Source organism: Taeniopygia guttata, chromosome 2, assembly GCF_048771995.1.
Source record: "Taeniopygia guttata chromosome 2, bTaeGut7.mat, whole genome shotgun sequence".
NCBI lineage: Eukaryota > Metazoa > Chordata > Aves > Passeriformes > Estrildidae > Taeniopygia > Taeniopygia guttata.
The window spans coordinates 82,992,587-83,017,739 of NC_133026.1; the positions used below are offsets into that span (position 1 = coordinate 82,992,587).

The following is a 25,153-nucleotide window of genomic DNA, read 5'->3' on the forward strand; positions in this document are numbered from 1 at the left end:
CTACATTAATTACTACTGAATTATACCTGCATCTTGGTCATGAGAAAACAAACAGAAGGCAGAAGATGGAAGACAAGCAGAACATTTCTGTATGCCCAAATTTCTATCTTCATAAACTGAGGGAAAAAAAAATGGGTTTTTTTTTTGTTATTTATGTCACTGAGACTTGTACAATTAAAGCAAAGGGTTAAAGAACTAAATATTCCCCAAGCATTCAAGTCACTGCACATAAATACTGTTGTGACTACAGATTGCAAAAGAACGGAAACACAGTAAATCATCCCATTTTTTCTGAGAAATTCTGGGACTATGTTCTGAATTTCCAGGAACAGAAGACAAATACTGCCAATTCTCAATGCTGGATTTTTATTGAAGAGTTCAAGAATTTGGAAAGGACTCCTAAAAGCCCTGAAAGATAGTATTGATTTTTTTTTTTAACAGAGCTAGAGATTGTTTCTAGGAGAACGCACTCAGTGTGACTGGTTTATGTGCTAACTCCTGAGAAAGTTAAAAAAAAAAAAAAAAAAAAAAAAGCTCTTAAACAAGACCCAAAAGGTTCTGAAAGCAGCAAACCTTGCAAAAAAAGAGCCCAGTAAGAAAGTCAAGAGATCTATACTTTGCTCATCTCTCTAAAAATAGTTAAAAAAAAATAAGAAAAGGTGGATTGGCAGCAAGACATTCTAAAGGCTATTCTGTAGGGCATACTCACTTACCCAGGTTCTCATTTTTCTTGCCTTGAATATAATCCCAACCTCCAATGTGTCACTTTATTCTAATACTGAATTTACAGCATTAAGGTCCCAACCTCGGGATCTCTGGAGCTGTCCTTCATAGCGTCTCATTCACATTAAGTAAGAAAATGTGCTGAAAAAATAGAATACTTCTTTACACTCTAATCTAGAGCATATTTAGTTTAACCTTCTTTCAGCCCTTTACCAACAAAATGCTTTCACTGCAGCCAAATTTGAAAGACAAGTTGATGAAAGCTCCTAAGTCAGATTTAGTAGGGGTGGAAAAACAGATGTTCAGGATTTTTTTAATGCAAACTTCAGTTCTGACAGAAGGCACAGTAGTTGTGAATGGGCTTCCAGAGCTAGTCTTCAAACTGGTTATAAGTATTTAGGGTAGTTAATACACAGTAAGCTTTGACCAAAAATAACTGCGTCACTTTCCCACCATCTTAAGTCACCCCATGTTGCTGTGACACTTCCAGTCTGCTGACTGCCCCAGACTAAAGCAGATTATCTAAAGGGCTTGTCAGAGAAAGGGGAGTACCAATGAAAATTCATGTTTTTACTTCCCATGAACCACTAAAGACACTGTTTTCACAGGAGAGATTGACACTCAGTTAAAGAATTTGCAGCGCAAAAAATGACTGCCTAGAATGTCAAGTTTCTCTTAGCTCTGCTTTCCCTCAGCTTCACATCATGACTCAGATGATGCTCTAAATGAATTGGAAGCATAATTTCACAGTGCATCAAAATTGTGAGGTCCAGGCACATCTATTCACATATTCTTTTAAACTCGTAGATCCAAGTTTAGTAACAGATTTCCAGGACATCCAATTTCTCAAAGTCCAGTCTATTTTTATAGCTGCAAAAGAAGCTATAAAAGAACTGTTATGTTTTTTTCCTGCTGTTGGGAAAAGCATTCAGGTACATTCAGCTGATAACTCAGCATATACTAACATTAGACTTTTAACTAATTAGAGGTTTCCTGCTGGGGGAAAAAAAAAACCTCTAAGTTGATATATTACACAACATGTATGAATCCTAATCTTAAAAAGATTTTTTGGAAATGTTGTTGTTTATTTTTATATGGCTTTTTGCTTTTCTTCCAAATGAGTAGCATGACTTTAATAATCACGACTATCAATGTTTCTCTTGGGACAAAAGGAAAAGGTTTTAATGTCACATGACGCTGTTTAATTATTTGTGTATCTACAGGGTCCAAAATCATAACTGAATCCTCAGGGCGGTAATCATATTATGAAAACAGAAGACAAAAAGTGGAAAGAAAAGATTGTATCCAAACTAGCAATTTACAGTTTCATAAAAAATATAAAGCAACCATTATGCCAACTAAAACTGCCCAGGGGGAAAAAAAAGAGAACTTTTACATGCATTTTTGTCAAGTACCTTTGAATTTAGCTGAGGGTTTTTTAAATATACTCTTTGTAATATGCCATATTGGCTGCTTAGATACAGCACAATGACTCAAAAACATAGGATCTAACCAAGTGTAAAAATCTCTGCCTTTGTTCCTACAAATATAGCATCCTGCAAACTGATACATTTTGATGCAAGGCATTTCACTGGGATTGTAGCTTGTCACCTTTTCTTTGGAAACAAGTGCCTTCTCCCAGTTAGGAAATGGCTATTTTAAAGACCAATATCAAATCCGTATATATTAATGACCCAGTCTTTTCAGCAGCAGAACTTGAACACAGGATGGTAACAGAGGCTCTGTTTCCAAAATGTTAGCAAAACCCAGAGAATTGCCAGACAGCTATTAGCAGTTTGATGAAAAGTATGAATGCACAATCAATCACCGGCTCACAGCAATATGAGGCTACAAACTGACACGAACATTAATTTCTCAACTTACTATCCGATAAGGAAGATGTAAAAAGGAGTCTGGGCAGCCAGCTAAAGCCATTTGTTCCTTCAAATTTTCTTCAAATTACATCTACTGCTTCCCAGGACCTGCAGAATACAAACAAACTGTCAGAAACCATACTGAAGACATTTCATCAACTTATTATTGAAAGCAGTTGGAGAAAGGAGACTGAGAAGATCAAAATGAGGTGATGAGGATTTGCATCAACTTGAAGTAGAAAATTTGCACATTTGCTGCCTGTAGCCTAGCAAACACATTCAATTTGGTATTTCATTTAAAAACCCAGCATAACTTCTCAGGCTGTGTGGCTCCTGCTTTATTTCTACTCTTTAGGCAAAAAACGAAGGCCTCCCTTCACAGCAAACCCTAGCCATTTGAAAACTGTCTCTCACCACCTGAGGCTATGTTTTCAATTGTGGAAAGAAAGCAATGAAATCTCTGAGTTAATTAAGATGGCAGCTACTTATCACAGTTTAAGTTGAAAAAACCCATAAGATCACCAAGATCATTATGCAGCATCAGCCTTCAAAGCCTGGTTACACAACTTCTAACCTTTACCCTTTCCTGCCTGCCTTTTCCCCTGTGGTTTTATTCTCATACAATATATAAAACAGACTGTCACCTACAAACTCATTCAAGTCTTCTACTTGTTCTTCTGAGTGATTATTAGAAGCAACTTTGCAAGGTGAGTTGTTTATCCTTTAAAGCACCACTCTATGATCAAATAGAGCTTGAAAAGAAATCTGCAAACACTTAGAAGCACATATGGCTAAAGAACCCAAAATAAGAAGGTAAGACAATGTGAAGAAAGTTAGTATAGCTGCCTCAGAAAAAGGAAACAAAAATAAACCTAAATAAATAAGTAAATAATTAAAGCACTATTTCCTGCTCCAGCATTTCTTCCTACCTGCAGGGGTGGACACATGCCTGCTGTGTAAGACAAGTGATACCACCTCTAAGTAGGTGAAAAAAGTATGACTGGGGAGAGAAAGCAGGCTGCAAAGCACAGTCAGAACTTTTACTTCTACCACAAGCAAGCTCCTGTCTGGTTTGCTGTTAATTATCAATTACTGCGTTCAAAACAAAAGCCCAAGTTTTAAACAGGCTACTCACTGCTCTCTGGTAAGCATGACCTGTCACCAAACCAAAGCTGTCAGCAAAATTTATGGGACAGTTAAGTGAGGAACAAGGGTAAAAAAACATCTTGGACAAACTGTTCCTGGATGACTTCCCGCCTATGGTCCACAAGCCATGCACTCATCAAGGAAGCTTTATTTTACCTAGTTCCAGGATGAGTTTGGCTGAGGTACGGCAGCCTCCTCCTCTGTCAGTAAGGCAGGCAAACTCCTGGCAACTTCTTTCCAGGAAGTACTCACTGGGCTTCTGAAGTGATCAATTCATACAGCCAATTACCCTGGGAGGAAACTGGTTTTGGCAATTGCAAGTCTGAAAATCCATTTAACCAAATATGCATAAATCCAGTTATTTATTCTAGGTAAGCAAATACTATGGAAAAAAAATATTAAACCCAAAATCTTACAGCATTCAAAGTTGGGGGGAGGCCACATCAAACATCTAACTCTGTAGGCATGTTACTCAACTTGCACTATCACTAGTTTTTAAACTATAAACAGTGGTCTACAGCCTTCTAACTATTTCTCCACACCTAAAAGTTTGCAGTCAGTTTTAAAGATTGAGCTGAAGATTTCACTTTAATCATCCAATTTGTTCCAGGAGAATTAAGCACAGATTTTACAAAAGCTCTTAAAAATCTTTTCACTTGGGGGAATACCATTTTCTTTTCTTTCTCATAAGCACATCTACAGAGAAATTAAGCGAGTCACTGAAATAGCTGTTATGAAGTTGGCAAAATGTATCAATAAAGAGATCAGTATTATTAGCCTCTAAACCCACCAAGACTAAAGAAAGTTAACATAAAAGGGGTAAGGGAAAAGAATTTAGCTCTACACTGCAAAAGTTTTATGTTTATCATCACTTCAGTATTTAAACATCAGGAAGAGGCACAACTGCAGCAAGTTTAATGATAGGTTATTTAGGACTGAATACCAAAATACTGGTCCTTTGACATTTCAGCAAAAGGCTCCAATTCACTTACAGCAAGATAGATTAAATATGTTCCTAAACAATACCAGACCAATTTGTCTACTCTAGGGTGTGCTGCAGTTTATGCCACAGCCCCATTACACCAGTGGAAGATCATAAATTACCTCAAACAATAGTTGGAGTCAAGACTGCATAATTTATCAAGAACCATTTGCTTTGCTGATACATTCTTGAGTATTCATTTGTTAATGCTGCAGAAACAGAGGAAAGCAATAATCTCTAGATGGTATCATTCTTGGTCAGTCACACATTAACACTGATTTAACATCTCATCCCTTTTGATCTGTCTAAAAACAATTTAGCAACTTGGTCCTGCCCCAGGAATAAGCAAAGCCTTTGCTCACCTTAAAGATCTAAGGTCCTTTGTACCACATCAACAAGTAATAAATTTCATAGGGGCACAACTATATACCAATTCATGTGTTCATGACCTTATAAAGAAAAATAGGTCAATTTTTCCTGTGCTGTTGTCTTTAAACATGGTATTTAGCACATCACTTCTCATCAGAGTCTGTACTGCACACAGACATACAATTTACGCAGCACAAATCACAAAGAGGTATTCAAGTACCAAGTTACTGCCCTTTTCCTAAAATGCTTTAGATGAGACAGGGAAATTCCAAGGGATTGTAAATAGGAAACCAACTATGTAGTCGACCACTGTTAACAAAACTCAGGACATCCAGTGGTGAGAATGACTGTCATGCAGCATCAAGCAAGTCAGCCTGTGCACATTCAGAACCCGCTGATTTCATGTGCTTTTACTGGCTTCAGAGTTCTGCCTTGGACAGAGGTCCTGAAAGAAGGACAGTCATAATAAACCACATTTCAAAGGTCACAAGACTAATTTTTGGTATAACATTCTCCAGAATAAAGAACAGACTATTGTGAGGCACAGCTTTGATGTCTCAGCCTCTCAAAAGTGTTAAACAAACTCAGACGATCTAAAAGATTGATATTAATCCTGCATGGAAAACACTGCAGGTATGCACCCTAGAGATTGTCACTGCTCTGAATGGGTTGTTTAAGTCACAATCAAATTAGTCAACTAACCAGCAGATTAAGTTGTCTATTAACTGCAAATTAAGCCCATCACCAGGTATGTTTTTCTGATTTGTCACTTGTTATCTGCACATTCCCAGCAGAGGAAACGTTATCTCGCCCAGCACTCTGGAAGCAGACACAGCCTACGCACCTACAGATACTGTGGTAGGAAAATGGCAGGGGTATGGTCACTCTGCCAATTCAGGAAGTTTTCCAGGTTCTACATGTGCCATCTGTCAAAGTTTTTAAATTCAAGAGAAAAATAATTTTTAAAACGCAATTGCTTGCAGATTAGTTAGGAACAGGAGAAGGAAAAAAAAAAAAAGAAAAGGATTTTAACCTGGCAGAGTTGCAAAACAAGCTCCAGAGCTCTTGAAAACTGGATTTATTCTCTTTTATAAAAAGTAACTTAACAAATTTGCTGAATGTTATACTCTAAGTATTTAATAATTTTTCTTCTATAATGTTCTGCTTTTTATAGCTGAATTAATATGAAAGAGGGAAGAGGAAAAAGCTTCAGTATAGCCTTAATTTTGACCTGAAGACCTTTAAGATCTCAGGCTTTACAAGCAAGTTTAAAACCTTTCCCTCCCTTTAATGTATATCTTTTATTCTCTCAGACACTAAGTATCACTTAGTATTCACTTCTCCCCACAACACTGAATGAAGTTTTGCGGACCAAACCTGGATTTTCCTAAGAAACTAGAACAAGATCTTAAAACTGAATCAATACAATATGCTCCCCTAACTTATCTTCAGGACTGTCTGAGGTAAATCTACTGGACTGGATTTAACATCTTGAAGACTCAGGGAGAAAAAGAACCTCTCTTCTTGGTCTACACAAGGAGCAATCTCCAATACTTCAACTGGCTGTTTTCCTGGCTGTAGGCTCCTCACTACTTCATGCCATCTAGGAAAGTGTTCTGTTTTTTATTGCAGACATGTGTGTACATATATATACACACACATACACACTCACACAGGTGTTTATCTGCATCACCAAACACGTTTACAAGACGAGGTGAGGCAGCTCTGTAGATACACCAGGCAACCCTCTGCAACACAGGCATGAGTACCCATACTCTGCAACTTTCTTACCAGTCTACTCCTATTGCCATAGTTACAATGGAAATAAAGTTGGATTCCAGCAGCATGAGGCATGCCAGTGAATTTTCCCTAGTTGAAAGACCTGACAGCTAGCAATGTCCCCAGCTGCACTGATACTGTGGGACCCAGATGTGCTTTTGCATGCAAGATCCAGACAATTTCTCACCAAAATGAAGGCTGAATGACTATGTAGGCTGAAAAGAAAGTGCCATCAGATTCCTGAGCTGGCTGGACCAAGGAGACTAAAACACTCTCCACAGCACACAAGTTTGCCATCAGATTACATCATGACTTCAGCAATTAGCACATGTAAGGATTTCTAAAGAGTCTTCCCCTCTTTTAGTGATAGCTTCAGGTGGAGACTGTCAATTTACAATACTGAGAATACCTCTCACCCTCCCTAAGGGATCATTTGGTCAGCAGGACTGAATGCATCACATCAAACATTTTACTGACCACTTTCTCAACTTACTCAATAAAAAACACCCACTTGCTTCTCTCCCCAGCTCTGAATGTTCCTCCTCACACCCAAAGTCTCCAGTCTGCCCATGCTGAAAAGTAATACCTGGCAAGTTTCCCTTCAAACAAGTTTTGTTTCCTCCAAAACACATCCCCAGACACTCCAGAATGGAATCACTCTCCAACCAAGAAAGACTAAAAAGCATGATCGTCAACAGCCTGATGACCTACTGAGATTAGCAGCAGCTAATGTTTAAGAATACCTGCAGCTTTCCCAATTTCTCCCCATTTTCCTTGCATGAATTATTATCTTCACACCCATTTTGTTACACATATATACCCAAAAGGCATTTGCAAGTCTATGATATGGAGCAACTGCCTAACTAGAGGAATACTTTGAACATCTTTGAAAACAAAGCATTGTTCTAGCTAAAATTTCAAGCGAGTGTTGCGCACTAAAATGAAAAGCACTGTTCAAAATATAAATCATCAATCAAAAGCACTTCAGTTACGTCCAAACACTCCCACGAAACCATACTAAAAAATCTGGTCATATAAAAAAAGGGAATATAATTCTCTTTTGCCATTCTTAATTGCAAAGCTGTTAGTCTAAATATTACACCTTGTAAAGGAAGCCATTTGCCATTGTACTTTTGCCAGAAAGTGAAGAATCTTGGCAACGGCAATTCAGGCTTTTGAAAGCCAAAACAGATACATACTTCAGAAGAAGCACAGAAGAGCTGATGCCATCCCACTTCGAGCCTTGCCAAATAAAATTAAATAAAATATATGCAGTTAAGCACTTTTTGATTTCCTGAATGTGCCCAAAATTTTGAAAAGGCTCAAGACTCCTAGTCTGTGAATTCATATTCACCTCCTGATAGAACATCTTCACTGACAGCAAATATAAGGTCCTGAGAAAAAGCAGTATTTAGCCCAACAACATTGGACAATGCCATCAAAAAAAAAAAAAAGAAAAAAAAAAAAAGCAAACCAAGCCAAAAAAACAACAAAGCAAACAAAATCAAAAAACCAAACAACTAATCCCAAACCTATAAAGAACTTTGGAAATACTGACAAAACTCTGCAGTTTCACTGTCTTCCTTGACCATTGAAAATCCTCTTCTGTCTCCTAACAGCTTCAAATTCATAGCTTTGAAGCAGGAACTTTGGCAATTAAACAGAGACTTGTACCAAAGTCTAAATGAAATGTTAATTAGACAGAAACTGAAATAAAAACCCATGTAGTATAGAGCAGACAACCCCACCAGCAAGCCTTATGCAGAAGCAGGGAAGGTGCAAGGATGCATGACTAGGACAAAAGAGGTACATAACTGAGGAAGCTCAAGGTGAGCTTCATCTGACAATGCCATGACTAGTGGTCTCCAATTTTGCATATATGGTTTCTCACCATGTCCTTTACCTCCAGAGAACCAAAAACCCACTGTCTCCATTCTCTCTGTGTTGTCACTGCCTTGCCTCCCCTGCCCACCTCAATCTAGTCACATTTCTCGTAAAACAGAATCCAAAATTTTTTAATTTTGGGAAGCAGTTGAAATAATTATTTCCTTATGTTATTTTAAGCTTTTATTATCCAACCTGAAGACTTAGAGTGAAGTTATACAACAGTCAAGATGATTTAATAGCTTGTTACTGCCAAAAACAGGACAGGCATCCCACTCTCTTCATCAGCCCTTGCTCTGCTTTCTTCCTCCACTTCCTCCCAGCAGCTTCATGGCACTCCCTCCTTCTCCCTCTTTTGTGTCATGTATGGTCCTTAATGAGTTCAGCTTGTGTTAATTAACGCATTTGTTTTGCTGGGTTAGTGTTCTGCTAAGGAAGCAAACGCAATAAACTTAGATCTGACAGGCAGTTCAGTTGGCACAATGTGAACAGTAGGAGACCATGAGCAAGAGGGGAAGGGAACCGGATCACCCCTCTCCCGTGGCAGAAAACTATTATATTGGCCAAGGCAACCTGTGAACTTTCATTTTCTTTGTTTACTGCTATTAGGAGCTGGCAAACCTTTCCTACTGTACATCCGTGAGAATTAATGCTTTCCAGGCATCTCACAGAAGTTAAACATTCAGACAGATCTCCAAATAAAATATGAAGGTTTTCTCAAAGGCACTTAACTTTCACCTTCTGATACCTACTCAACTAAAATCTCCTTTTGTTGCACACTTACCAAAACATTGCTTTTTGCATTCAACACAGTACTGAGCCTTTATGCTTCCAACAGGCAACTTGGTGTGAATGGTGTGAATGGCCCTTCCCTAAGCTCTGCAGTGGGATTTGAAAGCCAAGGGCTCTAGACACCCCAGCCCAGAGACTAAACTATACACAAGACATTTTTCTAAACAATTAAAGTTCATCAGCCTCTGCACAATGTTGCTGTTTGCTTGGTTGTTTTTTTTAAGAAAGTCATATCATTACAGACTCTGTTTGAAACCATAACTTAATCTACATGCTTATCTAAAAACATCCATTGGACAGAGCTACCAGACTCAACTTGCCTTTTCTAAGGTGACAAGATAGTAGCATGCACTCGTCAGCTGTTACTTTTACAGCCTCCAGACACAAGTTAGGAGGCTGTAAAAGTAACAGCTGAGGAGTGCACAATAATAGTTGAAATATATATACAAAGGTTTGATAGAGAGACTTTTCAATTCATAAAGTAGCACTCTGCAGCAAGGATGCCCTGCCCCCAGCTTGTGTTCTCTTAATTCTCTACAACATTCCTTCATTTTGGAGGAGAATATTCCAGAGCATGCAGAAACCCTTCTTCCCCACCTGGCTGATGCAAAGGACAAAGATATAAAAAAAAAAGAGAAACAAAAGGCAATCTCCTATCACATGACCTACTGATCAGTTTTTCAAGTATTTTAAGTCTGTTTCATCCAAATGATGCATTCATCAATCACTATCATTATTCACAGCCTATTTTTCTTTCCATGGATCTTTATGCAGGGGGCACTGTAGCTTCTCAAAGAACTTTCTAGGTTTTTGTTACACCATACTGGCTACAGAGGGCTGACCATAAGGCTGACTTCAAAAACCCAAACTCACAGTTGTGCACAGAAAGCGACAGGCAGATATCTATCATTCACATCCCTCCTTAGGGTCTCTCCTGCTCCCCAGCATTTTCAGGTGGGTTAAAATACTTTTCCTGGATTTAAAACTTCATTACTGTGGGCCAATGACATGAGACATTAGGGTTTTTACTTTGACAATTTACATGGTTTAATGCTGATAGCTAATACAGTAATTGTACATGTATCACTTGCTGTTCTCTTGGTACAAGATTTTTTGGGAAGAGTTATTAACTAGGATTTTCAGAAGCTCTTATATAGACATCAAGCTTTGCGTTTTTGAAGAAAATCAATTGAGAGAGGCTTTTACAGTTAACTGTGATTTATGTTCATGAATAAGCACTGATTTATTTACATAGTCCCATCCCATACAAATTGTTGAGGCTAGAAGGCAAGTTTAGATATTTCAATTCAAACTGCAAGCTACTCATTAAGATGGTATCTTTTTGAGATACCATAAAAGGTAGACTTTAGTGAAGTTACTCTCAGTATACCTCGTGTATATAGTTAGAACACTCAAAAGAAAGACTTTCTGCTTAGCCTCTGAAAAAAAAAATCACATTCTGTGTGCAGAGATGCATTCATTCTCCAGCATCAACAGTACGTTAATTCACCCTCCAAATAGTTTTGTGATAACTACTCCCAAACATTATTTATTCCAAAGAATTCAACTGTTGAAACAATTCTGATGAAGACACCATAGTAAGTAACAGCAGCAAGTAGCAAAAATAAACAAGCAAACCCTTTTTACCTCTTATGTACAGCAGGGTAAGGGTTACCACAGAAGGTCTTGTAAGCGATAATACAACAGAGCCAGGAGAGGTCTGGACTACATCGACTCCAAGCAACCAGGCAACGACCAACTCTGCTTCTAGTTGCAAAGAGTGCAAGGAGGCAACTTCAACAAATACTGTGCTGCTCTTGAGATGAACAGAAAATCCTGTCTGTTCAAGAGGGCTTTAATAAAGAAGTGCAAGAAATGCAAGTGATAACACACAGAAATTAAAGGAATACGTGCCTTTGATTGACTGGAACATAAACTGTACCCAATTTGGAGACTGCCCTCATTCACTCCTATGCAATGAAGCACCAGCAGTGCCAGAGCTCGCTCAACTGCAAAAAACCTGCTTGTAGTTTTAAGATACTGATGTCACAGATATCCCATGTGTACTTTAACACTGCCTCACTAACAAATCTCAGCAATCTCTTCTTAGAGAAAAAAGACCATTTTGTAATCTCAAATGCATTTGCTGGCATTATGCAACACACAAGCTTCAAATCCACGGGTGGCTTACGGTTAGCAGCAGGCAATCAGTGCCGACTTTCAGAACACAACTAAAATGTTACTGGTGCACTATTCTGGAATATAGGCTAAGATTTTCTATAAATAAATAAATAAATAAATAAATAAAATAAATAAATAAAGGACATCGGCAATGCAAAAGTCTTTCTTACCCTCTTACATTTTTTAGCCCTTGAAAAACAATTTCAAGCTGACATCTCAAAAACGAGTATGCTGACCTACTTGCAAATATAATACCACCCTGGGACAAACAGGGCACAGCTTTTTCAAGTGTAAACAAAACAGAAAATAAACCCACAGAATAGGTTAATATTTTGTACAAGAGCTAATGTTCAACAAAAAGCTGAAATCTGGCCAACTGGTCACATGTTTCATGTGCATTAGTGAGCACTTATTTACTGCTATTAACTTGTACCTGCAGAGAGGAAGAAAGAAGATATTCTTCCTTTGATTCTGAAGGTCATAAGGTGACCAAAATCCCAGCTTAATGAAGACTGTGGTGAGGTTGCAAGTGTCATAGCTTCCACCAACCCTTTCAAAATGCAGCACTGGAAAGCACACGGAAGGAAACTGAAGTAATACCACCCAGGCTTCATAGACTATGTCGACTTAATTAGAATCGTATTTTGGCAGTACCGAAAGATTACATATGGAAGGCTGAGTAGCAGGCCAAATAACTTGACTAGACTACTTCGCCAAGCCACCTACATTAACAGCTTCTTCCCTGTATTTTCAGGGTGCCATAAAGGAAATCAGGCCTTGTTTCAGGCCTTGTGAGGTTGTTTAACAGAGGTATGAAATGTTGAATATCCCCAGCACTGGAGGTTTATTAGATATCCATTAAACAAGGAACATCCCTAGTTAACCTTCAGACTCCAGAGCTTCCAGAGAGGAAGCCTTGTTCTCTAAGGGTGTAGGCTCCAGAGGTAGCCAAAGTGCCTTCCCTGTATACTAATGAACTTCAACCCACAAAACACCTGTACCCCAAGCCTGGAACCCACACACAGGTCCCAACTGCATTCTCTCACCTCCAAGGCTGTCCAACTGGTACTGGCAGCAGTGGAAAGGAGGGAGAAGACAGCATGTAAGTGTCCTCCCGCACAACATAATTTCATAGGCCTGTAATACATTGCCCACAGAAGCAAATCAACATCCAGGCTGCACATGGACCACAACACTATTACAGGATATATGAAGGCAGTCACATATCCTAGATGGTGGTAGTGGTATGTGTACAGGAGAAATGTACACTCCTGCACTGCCATATCAGACAGGAAGGAGAAACAGGCTCTCCTTATGTGCAGTCCATCTCATTCCACAGTAGCTACCTGGGCATCAGAGAAAGTCGGGACTGGCATGAGATGAGCACAAGCAGCCACTTACAATCTGCACAATTCAATGAAGCACACCACTGGAGCACCTGGTTCTTTCCATTGACAACAACATGAATTTAGAAAACTGGTCCAGATGTAGCCATCGATGATCTGGAGACAAAAAGTCAGCCAAAGGAATCCCTCTGGCTTCAGTACAGCACTGAACCCTCAAACTCTCAGCACCTCTGGCCAAGACTGACAATTATGCCAGGCCAGTCATGCACTATCCCCAGATTTTTGGTCTCCGTACTGCAGAAGTCAATCCTGACAAAGCTTCAGTTTCTCCCATCAGCTTTTAGGGTTTAATTTCACTCAGCGTGTCTGTGTGTATAATACTTAAAATATACACACAAATTACACACATGCACTTACAGGTGCCTGTGAACTCTATGAACTCTAGATGAAGAGATCCTTTAACAACAGGACAGAATGCAAGATGGCATGGCAGAACTCAGTCAACCTCATTAAAAAAAAAAAAAATCTCAGTTCCCTTCCCTGAGTTTCTTTCACTGTTTGATGCAGAGATTTTGTTCACACTTTGCTTTTCCAAAAAGTTCTCCCTCTCCCAAAATACACTGCAGTATAATAAAACAAAATGTTTATCAAAGGAGCAGATGAGCTCTCCTGCAAAAGCCTCTGAATATCACAAATTTGAATTTCTAATTGCTGCTGTTAATTGATAAAATAACAATTCCAAATTTTTTTGCTACTTTGTATTTTGATCTACAAAAGCATTCACTCATCATTAATACAATCAATTTGACAGTTTCATCAGAAAAGTCTCGATTTTCATTTCAGCCTCGCTAATTAGAAGTTCTATTTTATTAAAAACCAGCTCTGCATGAAGAGATGGCTTCACAAAACTGCCTGTTTTACACAAATACCTCCCACAGGCTTTCATGCTACTTTCTGTCACTGGAAGAGGGAGAATATTCCCTTTACCTAATGCTGCGATGCTTACAGATCTCAGCAATCACTAGCTTGTAATATGACCCATCTCCTTCAAACTGACAGCAGTACCACAGAATTTGCCACCAGTGCTTGATATTTTCTTCTCTTTATTGCACTACTGGTCTTAGATAAATTGCACTGTCTTGGAAACCATCACATTTGTTTCTTGCAACATCTTCGCCTACGCATCTTTTCCAGTCCAATAACTTTTATAAGTCAACAGCCTAAAATGAGCAGTACAATTTTCATGAGGACTCACCCATTTCACTAAATTACAACCTCCTCATTATACAAACCCAAAAGGTTTCTCTCCAAAACACAAGACAGAAGTAGAAGTTCATTGAAGCTGGATGCCTCTGAGGAATCAGGTTTGAGAAGGCTGCTCCACACAGAAGTGCTCTTCTCTCTGTGGCAGGTGATGAGAGCCACTGTTCCCAGAGAAGTTCCCAGCTGCAGAACTTCCAAGTTTTGTCTCTTAAGATGCAGGCATACCCTCATATTCTACTCCTGCAGAAATGCAACAACACATTGCCTAACACAGCAATCCAGTCAGTCTCAGCGGGACAAGCAAGCAGCAGGAATGACACAGATATAATTTTTCCCATGACAGCAATTAGCAGCACTTGGTCAGAAAAGACTTTGCAGCTCAAGTTAAGAAATGCAGGATTATAGAAAATCACTTCCAAGGTATGGGGAGGTATAAGTATTGAGCACACCAGGAAACAAGCACCTGAGTCACTCTCATGGCCTAAGGGACAGAAAGACATGGATGATTTTCCACCAGACTTCAATGATAGATCTCTAAGTCTTAACACACATCTGTCTTAGACAGGTTAAACCTTTTAAGGTTTAAATGCCTAATGAGATCCACTTTTAAACATGCCAAAAAAGACAACTGGAAAGCGCAGAATCACTCTGCTTTTGTGCCAAGTCAGAGCACAAACAGCTCCTTCTGTGGAGGCCACATGTGCCAAGGACTGGGCTCCGGCTCCCTGCACTCGAGCAGCACTAAAGTTTTCATTCTCTGGATGGAAAGTACAACACAGCTGACCATTTGCACTGCATACAAGTTAAGAAATCACCCCATATAGTCAGAAAAAATTAAGCAAGTGTGTCATTCATTACCAGAAACCTTCTCCCTGATATCCAGTGGCTGGATGTGTGGGAATGGTTCACAGCTGAGTCAGGGGAAGTTCAGACTAGATACACAGAAACACTTCCTTTACCAAGAGGGTAGTCAAACACTGGAACTGGCTTCCTAGAGGAGTGGTCAATGTCCCAAGCATGACAAGGCCCTTAACAATGTACTTTGACCTTGGGTCAGCCCTGAAGTGGTCAGACAGTTGAACTGAATGACCACTATAGGTACCTTCCAATTGGAATGTTCTATTCCATTCATCAGACATTCAATGTTCCATTCAAGAAACATTCTTTTATACCAAAATTGCCTTCCCTGTGTGAATGGTCTTAACTGAAGTTTAGAACTTAAAGAGAATGTTCTGATTTTTTTTTTTTTCTGATACAAGTCAGGCATTAGGGACAACTGGAAATAACTACTTCTAGAAATGTCCATCTTGGAACACTGAGGTGCTCTCTTGCCATCAAATTTGAGCTTATGTCATCTGAGAAAAGGTAACTTTCCCATCAACAACTCTGTTCTGTCTCAAAGTATGAGTAAAACCAGTCAGAGTCAAGAGCAGTTTAGGAAAAACAGTTTATTTGATACTGAAATAGACTGGGAAGTTCAGAGGACAAACTGCTATGACCAAGGAGCTGACAACATCCCACAGCCATCTCAGGAACCACCCTACTGCCACAGTGCCCCACACTTTATACACAGTTCCCCCTTCTCATCCATCACCCTCACTTCCAGCATGTGGCTCTGGGGAAAAGCGTGGAAGCTTGCACTGACTGCTGACCAGTGATGTTGGCCAGCAAGGGACCAGTTAACAATACAAATTTCACAAGCCCGCAATTACAAAACAGATATGAGCAAGTACTTCGTTGGAAATTAGAGCTTCAGCTTTATTTTATTTATTCTAGTATAAGAACAGATGTTGCAGTTATTCAAAGGTTTTCACAACCTTAATTGCTGACCTTAATTGTTGTTAATCTTTCCCATGAAGTGGAGACAGACAGACGCCGCCCGTATTTTGTGAAGAAGATAGTGAGCTGCAGGGTATGAATAATAAAAGACAGTATTGTCTGCCTTCTCTCTCTTGTGTGAAATACAAGGGTATTGGGATTGGCCAGCAGCATGGAAGAAAAAGAATGAACAAGTGACTCAGCTGTTTTATTTATTTTTTTTTTAAGGATGCATCTGCTACAGGGTGGAACCTTGACACCAACATTTCTTCCCCCTCCCCAGCAATGGGTGAAGCCTCCAAGTGCCAGCGAAGGAAGTGCCGTATTTAGCCTTCACAAGGCCTGAAACAGCTGATACACAAAGTGCCCTGTCCACCTCATTGAGTATCCTAAAGCTGTAGTATTAAACAGCAAAGTGTTGAGTTTCACAGGGCAGTATTAGGTTTCATAAACAAGTTCTCAGACTGGATAAGAAAGCAGCATTTAATTATGTGCTAGAAACATTGCAAAAGATACATGAGAGCTTCCCAAGTCTTTTCCTTTGATAGTGGGAAGCCTGCCTGACTTCTTACTCAGGTATGGAAATTTTATATCCATCTTTTTGCTGCAGAATTTGGAGATGTAAGTTTTCTAACCAAGAAGTACATTCCTCTTTGTTCTGCCAAGTGTACTCAAAGATGTTAACTTGGTGTCCCAGTAATTTGAGACCAGGCAACACAGAGGAGGGACACAAGCTCATAAATGAAACCCAGGATGTACTGATGCAGACATGCCCTATAACCTAAGGCAGGAGTTCCAGAAGTCAGGATAGTGAAGATCAATTTCATGTTTATGATGCCTTCAAACAAATGCCCAGAGTGAACTTGGGGCACAAGACTTAATGCACAGACCAGATTAGAATGGCATCAGCTACCAGCTCTGCTGCAAAATATAGGAAATCAAGTATTTTCCCCACCTCACATAAAAACTCAACTGCAAATGTCTTCAAGGATTCTCGACAGAAATAAAAGGCTTTAGTTTTGGTTCCTTAAGAGATGCTACCTTTGCTCATTAAAAAAAGTCAAAATAGATAAGCCAACCAGGCACCATGTATACTAAATAACTGCTCACACATTACATTTTAAGAGCAGCATTAAAAGATTGTTATAAATTGCACAACGGAAAAAATTCAGTCAGGATTTCTGAAAGGAAAACATCAAACTACCAAGCTGTTAACTGCTGTAAATACCCTGTCACACCTAAAGGGATCTGGACATAGCATGAAAGATGCTAAGTTATATGCTTTTAGAAATTAATTCAAGGTAAGTCCAGGAAACTTAAAAATCAGGAAGAAACTTCTTTTCTGAAAGAACTAACTAAAACTAGATAACACAGACATGAATAATCAATAAGATGCCATGAGCAAATGTCACTACAGCTTCCGCCGAAGTTATGACTCAAATCCACCCAAATTTATGACATTGCATGAACGAGACACATGTGGGCATTATCCCTAGAGACTCTTAGAAGGACCTGAGCTGCTGTAAATCTTGCAGGAGTGGTTCCCCCCTTAACATCCAGCCAAAGGACAACAGTTAAAGATAGGAAAACACAGAGAATTTTTTCCATACAAGAAGTCTTCAGAATTACCGTAGCAGTAATTTTCAACATAGGTTCTTTTCAACATAGTCTTAAGCCCTCTGAAATGTGACGACCAGGGAGGTGACACAAAGTTTGCCACCAGTGTTCAGTCAGAGCTGTAGTTTCATGCAAAGCACAGCAGAAGGATCTCATGATCATAGGCAAATGGGTAGCCAAAAGGGCAACTCTGATTTAATTCCCACAAACTCAAACCAATGCGCTAGAAGAATAACCCTGCCTGTGTGTACCATTGAAATAAGTGTCAGGAGTCTGAAGTATCATCTTAGAGGAAAGAAGGAGGGGAGGAAAAAAAAGCAGAAAATATCTCACAAGGAAACACAGTATTAAGAATCAATGAACTGCCACAAGCAAAGCAGAATCATGACAAGTCATTAAACCCAGGGCACACCCACTCTTTGAAAACTGTGAGCTGTTATGACATTGAAAGGGTAAAACAGAATTAGAAAGAGTATAGAGAAGAGGAATTCCTAAAACAGAAACTAATAGTCCTGGATCATTTGGCACAGAAAAGAGACAGCTGAAGGAAAAGAAGGCAGACACCCAGTCAGTTATAGAGGACATGGAAAGTGCCGAGAGAATAAGCATTCTCTCTCAACAGAAAAATTCAGACAATCTGAAATTGATAGGAAACCTGAAAATATCTCTCATGCAGAGACCAGATCTATGAATATGTTAAAATAATAATAATAATTTAGGCAAGCACTAGGGAAAACTCATAAGGGAGAATAGCAATGATAGTAATAGATGTGCACTCTCCAGATAACCACAGCACAGCTCACCAGGAAGCAGAAGGGTCTAAAAGCAGAAAAAAAACTCCTTGAAGGCTTTCTACCTAAGCAACTGCAATTCAAATCAACATTTTTCTTCTTTAATTGATATTCCTGGCTGAGAACTGTGGGTGCTAGACATTAACCGAATGGGGACAGTGGTGAAGAAGATCTGGAGACACAGCCACATCACCGTGCTGCCGAAGCACCACCTCAGCACTGCCACACTGCATCCTCCAGAAACACTGCACCAATCCAACAGATTTGCACCTTTAACAAATAGGCATAGACCTAAAAACTACAGTTGCTAGGCATCCTCCATGTAACATTTACTTTTTACAGCAAGTCCTGCAGGCTGCTGCAGCATGCGAAAGGAAGAATACATGTAGCTCACAAGTTGACCAGCACAGGCCAAAATGTGGGCTCTCTACAACACACAATGTGATCCACTTCACCAAAGTGCCTGTCCCACTATTTCCCTGGGAGTTTACTACATCCATGATGCAATACATTTCAGCACTGAATACAAAAGGTGAAGTTTTCATAACTGGCATCTAGAAAGACCCTTTCTTTGCATTTCAGGCCAGACAAGAGTAAATTGAAATCTAAGGTTTCAAAGAACATAATTCCTGCATGATTAAGGAAATGTGATCAAGTCCTCCCAAAATTACAATTTAAGGCTAACACCATACTGAAAGCTGCTAAGAGACCACAGCTGAACAAAGCCTTGAATACCTCTTTTATCAGCTTTTTATTTTGAAAAAAAAAATGTAGAGCTACTTTCAAAACAGCATGAGAGTCACAACACCAGAAAGATTCTGGACTTTTCATGTTCTCAAAATAGCAAGCTAGAAAGATGTCTACAAAAATAGAAATTTTAGGTGCATTTTGCTTTCATCTCGAGCATCAACTCAAATCTATCCAACGCAGCATTTGCATAAGGCTCCATAAAGCATTCCCCCATATACAGCCCCACTCTGACGAAAATTGTCATCAGATGCAGCCAATCACTTGACAGCACTCCAGGACCACAGCATTTGGATGCTGGAGCATGCTTGTCCCTTCCCTGTCACTCCACACACACTGTGTACTGAGAAATGCAGATTCCTCTAACTTGCTTCACTGAAATCCAAGTGCTCTAATAGAAGGTGGCAGCCAGCAGCATCACCAAAAATAAAACCATCAGAGGGAAACTAGTGGAGTGTAAAGTAATGCTTTGTGTCAAGAGGTTAAGTGTGCAAGTTATTTTCACTGTACTTCTTGACACAGAAAAGCAACAACAGCAGCAGCAACAAATTTCAGGAACCATACTCCCCTTCTCCTCCATGTCCAGAAGGCAAACCAAGGGAAAAGCAGTCTTCAAACAGCCCCTCTGCTCTTTGACTGCCCACATTCACCCTTGCTGCCCTTTTGTGTGGCAGAGTGAAGTTCACTCAGTGTGTCAGGGAGAACATCGCTCCTCACATCCAGCTCCCTGCCTTCTAGGAATTTCCCAAGCCAGCACTGGAGGATTAGGAGCTGTAATGCTATTAAACACTGCAATATCAAAACGTGAACTAAAGCACATAAAGCCTGCCTTCAGAAGAGGAGCATTTTGGTGTCGTTTTTTTTCTTTTTTCTTTTTTTTTAAATTTAACCTCTGGAAAAGCATCTAACGAAAACAGTGAGGAAGCAGTGTCAAAGCTGGCAGCTCCGCAAGCAAAACAGCCAAGTTTACGTGCTCACTGCAGCCTGCCTGCTACTTCAGATTACTTATTGCAGAGCAACAAGTCATTCTCTCCCTAATTGGGTCCCAGTCTAAAATAGTCCTGTTATTTTTAGTACAGTACTTAAGTATCTGAACTGTGCCCTGTACTGCCAAAGCTGGCATGCATCCCTGGCCATACCAGAAATTCCAATGTTAAACAAGAACACACATGCCACATACCCAGGCCAACGTTTGTTCTTCTGCCTTGTGGTGGGCGACTTTAAAGACTTTAAACATTAACAGCCAGCCAAAAATGGCACAGGCTTATATGCTAATTTTGCATTTAAAGGCTCTCTCCCAGCTACTGTGCAACAAGAGAACCAACCCGGCAAGGAAAGACTGAGGGTTGCAATACCACTGAGTAGTTAGAGACAGTCATTTTGTCTTTAGGGCACACATAGAAGATAATGGGATTATTTTATCTCCATTTTGCTTGGTTTGCATCCACACAAGTTCTGGGGTACTGAAGGAGGGGATAAATCTGAAATGCACTCTAACTCACCCCTCTTCTGTCCCCTTCCACACTGAACATACACTATGGATTAAATTTAAACTAGTCAAGAAACAAAAGGCCTGTGTTAAATATGTTTACACACACCACAGAAGGAGGATTATGTAAGCTCTGTCTCACAAACAATATGCTTCTTCTGCAGAAGAAATGAGATGATCAAAGCAAGACTTGTGCATGTTTCCAAGTCAGTCTTCCCACCTTCCATCACAGGGGTGACAAATGTCCTGCAGCATGCCAATTCTGGAGTGCAGGGAACGGAATAAAATCCAAAATACTCATAGGCTGCTCCAACAAAGCCTTACCTGTCACTGTGAGCTGAGTGCCCCTCACCTTGTGCTGCCACTGTAATCTCATTTTTGTTAAACCAGGAAGAAAAAGGTCCCAGAAGGAATTTACTCTGTCCTTTTACCAAGTACTTTGCAGCAAGGAAGTCAACTCTGTGCAAGAGCTTTAAAGACAAAATCCTAACCTGAAAGACGCCTGCCAGCCAACAAAAATTTGTTAGTCTCTATTACCACTAGACCATCTGTTCTTGAAACTGTACATTCCTTTTCAGAAGGGTTTTACTTTGTGAACAGCATCAGCATTGTTCACTCTCTCCACTTTGTCAACATCCCCTTATCCAACACACTTCTAGATCTGGTGGTGACACAAGACTAAGCCTCTACTTTATCATATCATTATCTAGTCATTTTGGGTTCATCAGTGTATTTCAGTACTTTTTATTTTCAATTATTCTAATCTCAGACAGTAGCAGAAGCAACATATGCAAAATCTTTCACAGCTTTTGAGTTACAGCTGAGCTGATCAGGGGCACCAAATAAATGTTGTTCTCAAACTCAAGTCTGACAAAAGAGCTGAGGCAAAAATTCAGCCTTTTGGCATTTGCCCTTTAACCCTATCAGTATATCGATTCTGGATGAAAGAACTTGCTCTGTGTTTGAAGAGAGCCTTCTGCCACTGAGTGTTCATTCTCTCTCATCTTCAGTTTTTAGTTAATCCTCAAATCCAAGATATTTAAGCTTTGCTGTTGTCCATACATGACAAAAAGCAAGCAATAGTTTGTCTGTCTGTCTTGCTACGTAAAGAGGTCAAGCAAAGGCCATTCATCTGCACTCCTCTAAACGAGCAATAGCCTGCAGACAATTATTGCAATACTAAAATAAGTGAAAGTGAAACAGACATCAAAAACTCATTCTGTAATTCCACAGCAATAAAATAATGATTAAGGGACAGGTCAATCAACTCATTACTTTCTCCAAAAAGGTACAAGGTAACAAGACCAAAATAAAACAAAACCAAAAAAAACCAAACAAACAAAAAAAGAAAACAACAAAACCCCCAAACAGCAACAAAAAAACCCCAAACAAAAACTATTGCTAGTGATGACAGGGAGAAAGGCGATTTAAAAAAAAAAAAATCACCTTTATCTCAAATTAACTGGTTTTCATGAAACTTAGTAATGAATTGAACAGTTTGGATTTAATTTTTTTAAGCTTCAAATCATTAGCAGCTATTTTTGAACTATTTTTGAAAGTCCATAGTGGATTGACGAGGTAGCACAGGCTGGAGAATGGCGAACAGTGATTTCCTACAGAAGTGGGAGGGGAAAAGAGTGGAAAGAAAAACATTAAGAATGATACTTGTTGCTTAATTCTCACACTGCCATTAAACCCATCTGTTAGCACGAAGAAGAAAATAAAAGATTGAACTCAACATCCTACTATGTCAGAATAATGTATTTTAGGAACACAGAAGCAGCAGACATTGAATCTAAATTCTGACATGACCAAAACCAGATCAAAAGATTCAAACTGCATTCTCACAAAAAGATAAGAAAACTTTGTCATACTGTTATCAATGCAAACAGTCATCTTATGGCATATTTGAAAGTGACTGAGCAACTGGACTGATTTATATTTGCTTGGAATGTCAAAAAAAATTGAAATACATAATAGCCTGACATACTGAATAACCTCTGCAGAGATTTGCCATGGTCCCACACTATTCTAACACTAATGATCTAGATAATGAAGGAGAAAATGATACTTACTAAAACTGGGGAAACTGCTAACTTAAAGCAGTCAGCTTGCTGGAAGACTTAATTCAAAGCAAGTTTTAGAATCTGGAAAATTCTTTGTTGAGAAAGAGGCAAATACCACAGAGGAATGTATAGAGGAACATATGTGAGACTCATGAAGCAACAGTTCTGCTCTCCTTGTGGCTGATAAAGCTTCCAGCATGAAGCTGTACCCAATCTTCTGCAAACTTCAGAAAAGATCAACTGGAAAGAATCCAAGCAAAAGCAATAGGAACATCACAGAATTAGAAAAACATGACATCTGGGAGGAAAAAAGAAAAAACAGAATTAAGTGGAGCTCAGCCAAAAGAAGCAAAAGGAAGGGTCATGATGAAATCTTTCAAATCCATGAAAGCCTGCTGCAAAGAAAGGGGGAATAATATATTATCCATGCCCACAACTTTCAGAAGAAACAAAGGTTTAAAAAGCAAAGATTTAGGAAAACATTACTGTACTGGGTGGAGTGAGGGCATAGGGAAAAGATAAAAGAGAAGTACCAAGTCAGAATTGCTCCAGAGGAAAAAAAACAGTGAGTCAATACCCAAGACTGCGAGGAATAAGCAGTTTCCCCCAACCACTGCCACCAAGCTGCCATCAGAAACACAGCTACACTCCAGCTTTTCATTGACTAGTTTACCTGCATCAAGTCTCCTCTCCAGATCTAGCACTGGGCTACAAGAAAAATAAGCTTAACACATGCATTGTCTCCGTTCTTTCTTCAAAGCACAGTACCCAAAATGAGAATACCAACAAGCTGCATACCTACTGTAACCTTCAGGGCTGAAAGGGCTCAGTCCTAAAAAATAAAAAAAGCACCAACCAACTCAAAACCTTAGGTGTCAAAATACCTTTTCAAGAAGTCTAGCACAGGCACTTGCCTCTGTTGGTACACGGATCCAGCCACATCATAACACCACAAACAAACCAGAACCTGCCCACAGAGAGACACATGGGCCATACCCTCAGCCCTATGAATTTTGCTCTTCAGTCTAATTCTGGAGCACAGACAGCAAAAGCACCACTTTGACTGTAATCTTTGACTGTAATGTGTATTTTTTAATTCTTAGCCCCAGTCTACAAGCCGTAGGTCAAAATCTCATGGTTAAACTGCCTCCAGGTTTTTGAAAGATACAAGGAATAGAGAAATTTCTTCCAGAAAAGGGTGGAAGATAACCAGCACAACTAACTGGAGACAGCACTGCAAGGTGCAATCCTATCAGTCTGAAGCTTGGCACTATAGTTAGTCAGTAGCAAGAATCTCTGGAAGCTGGCTGGGGTAGGCAGGGGTAAACAACAAAACCTCAATCTCCTCAATTTTTTTTAGCTCATGGACTGTGAGCACCAGTGTATTCCAAACTGCACTTGCATCTGTTCTCACTATGCAAAACCTCTGGGAATATCTACAGGAAATGAACTCTGATTAGACATAACTGCAAGCACTATCATCTCATTCAGACAATTTTCTCTCTTCAGCCCCCCTCCCCACACAGCAGCTTGACCTCCACTATTTACATCAATGGAAGTAGCTGGGGATAGGCATTTCACAAATCTCACAAATCCAGGGTACAAGACTTATTTCAGCCTTTAACCATGCAACTGGAAGATATTTAAGCATGCCACAGAGGCTTAAGGGAGGCTTTGTAATTGCATTTGCTTTATATTGTGCATGTCAAAAAGACAGTCATTTGTTATCTTTTCCTAAGTATCCCTGAGTAAGATGCTGATGCAGAGATAAATATTCATAAAGCTACCTCATGCAGCTTTCCTCAAATCAGACTAGAGCCAAGTCACTCTTAAGAAGTAGGAATTATATGTAAATACTACAGTGAAGGAAGGAGATGTAGATGTTAAGACGTAGGAGTTAAGATCAGGTTTCTGTGCATGGGAGGGACCCACTGTGGATTTACAGGATTAGTAGCAGTGCCCATTCCTCTCTATCAGGACTGACCCTCTGCTCTCCGCTTTGCAGATTTACAATTGCAGATACTGGGATCTTGGACCATGAGGCTGACAGTCCCCAAAGGCAAAGGACTCATCCACTCCTAAACAGGACTGGAAAATAGAAGGAAAAATAAAATTGTTTTAAAAAATAAATCCATAGGTGTAGACACTTGAAATCAAGAAAAGTAAGCACATATTGCCATTTCATGGAGTTCAACTGTGCTACTGTTTGCATTCAGCAGAAGCATTTTTGCTCAGGTGCCTCACCATGTGGTTATCCCTGGAATCCCCAACTGTCCAAATGGCTAC

General features: G+C 39.6%; 1 protein-coding gene across 3 annotated transcripts in view; it reads right to left on the reverse strand.

Annotated features, from left to right (window-relative positions):
• Positions 1–25,153, reverse strand: part of GRB10 (growth factor receptor bound protein 10) — a 144,165-nt gene that overhangs the window by 105,333 nt on the left and 13,679 nt on the right. For all 3 annotated transcript variants that reach the window (XM_041714656.2, XM_030265742.4, XM_002192039.7), the window contains exon 2: positions 2,608–2,705. In XM_041714656.2, coding sequence (XP_041570590.1) covers positions 2,608–2,658 — 51 coding nt within the window. In that variant the 5' untranslated portion in view covers positions 2,659–2,705. The remainder of the gene's footprint in view (positions 1–2,607; positions 2,706–25,153) is intronic.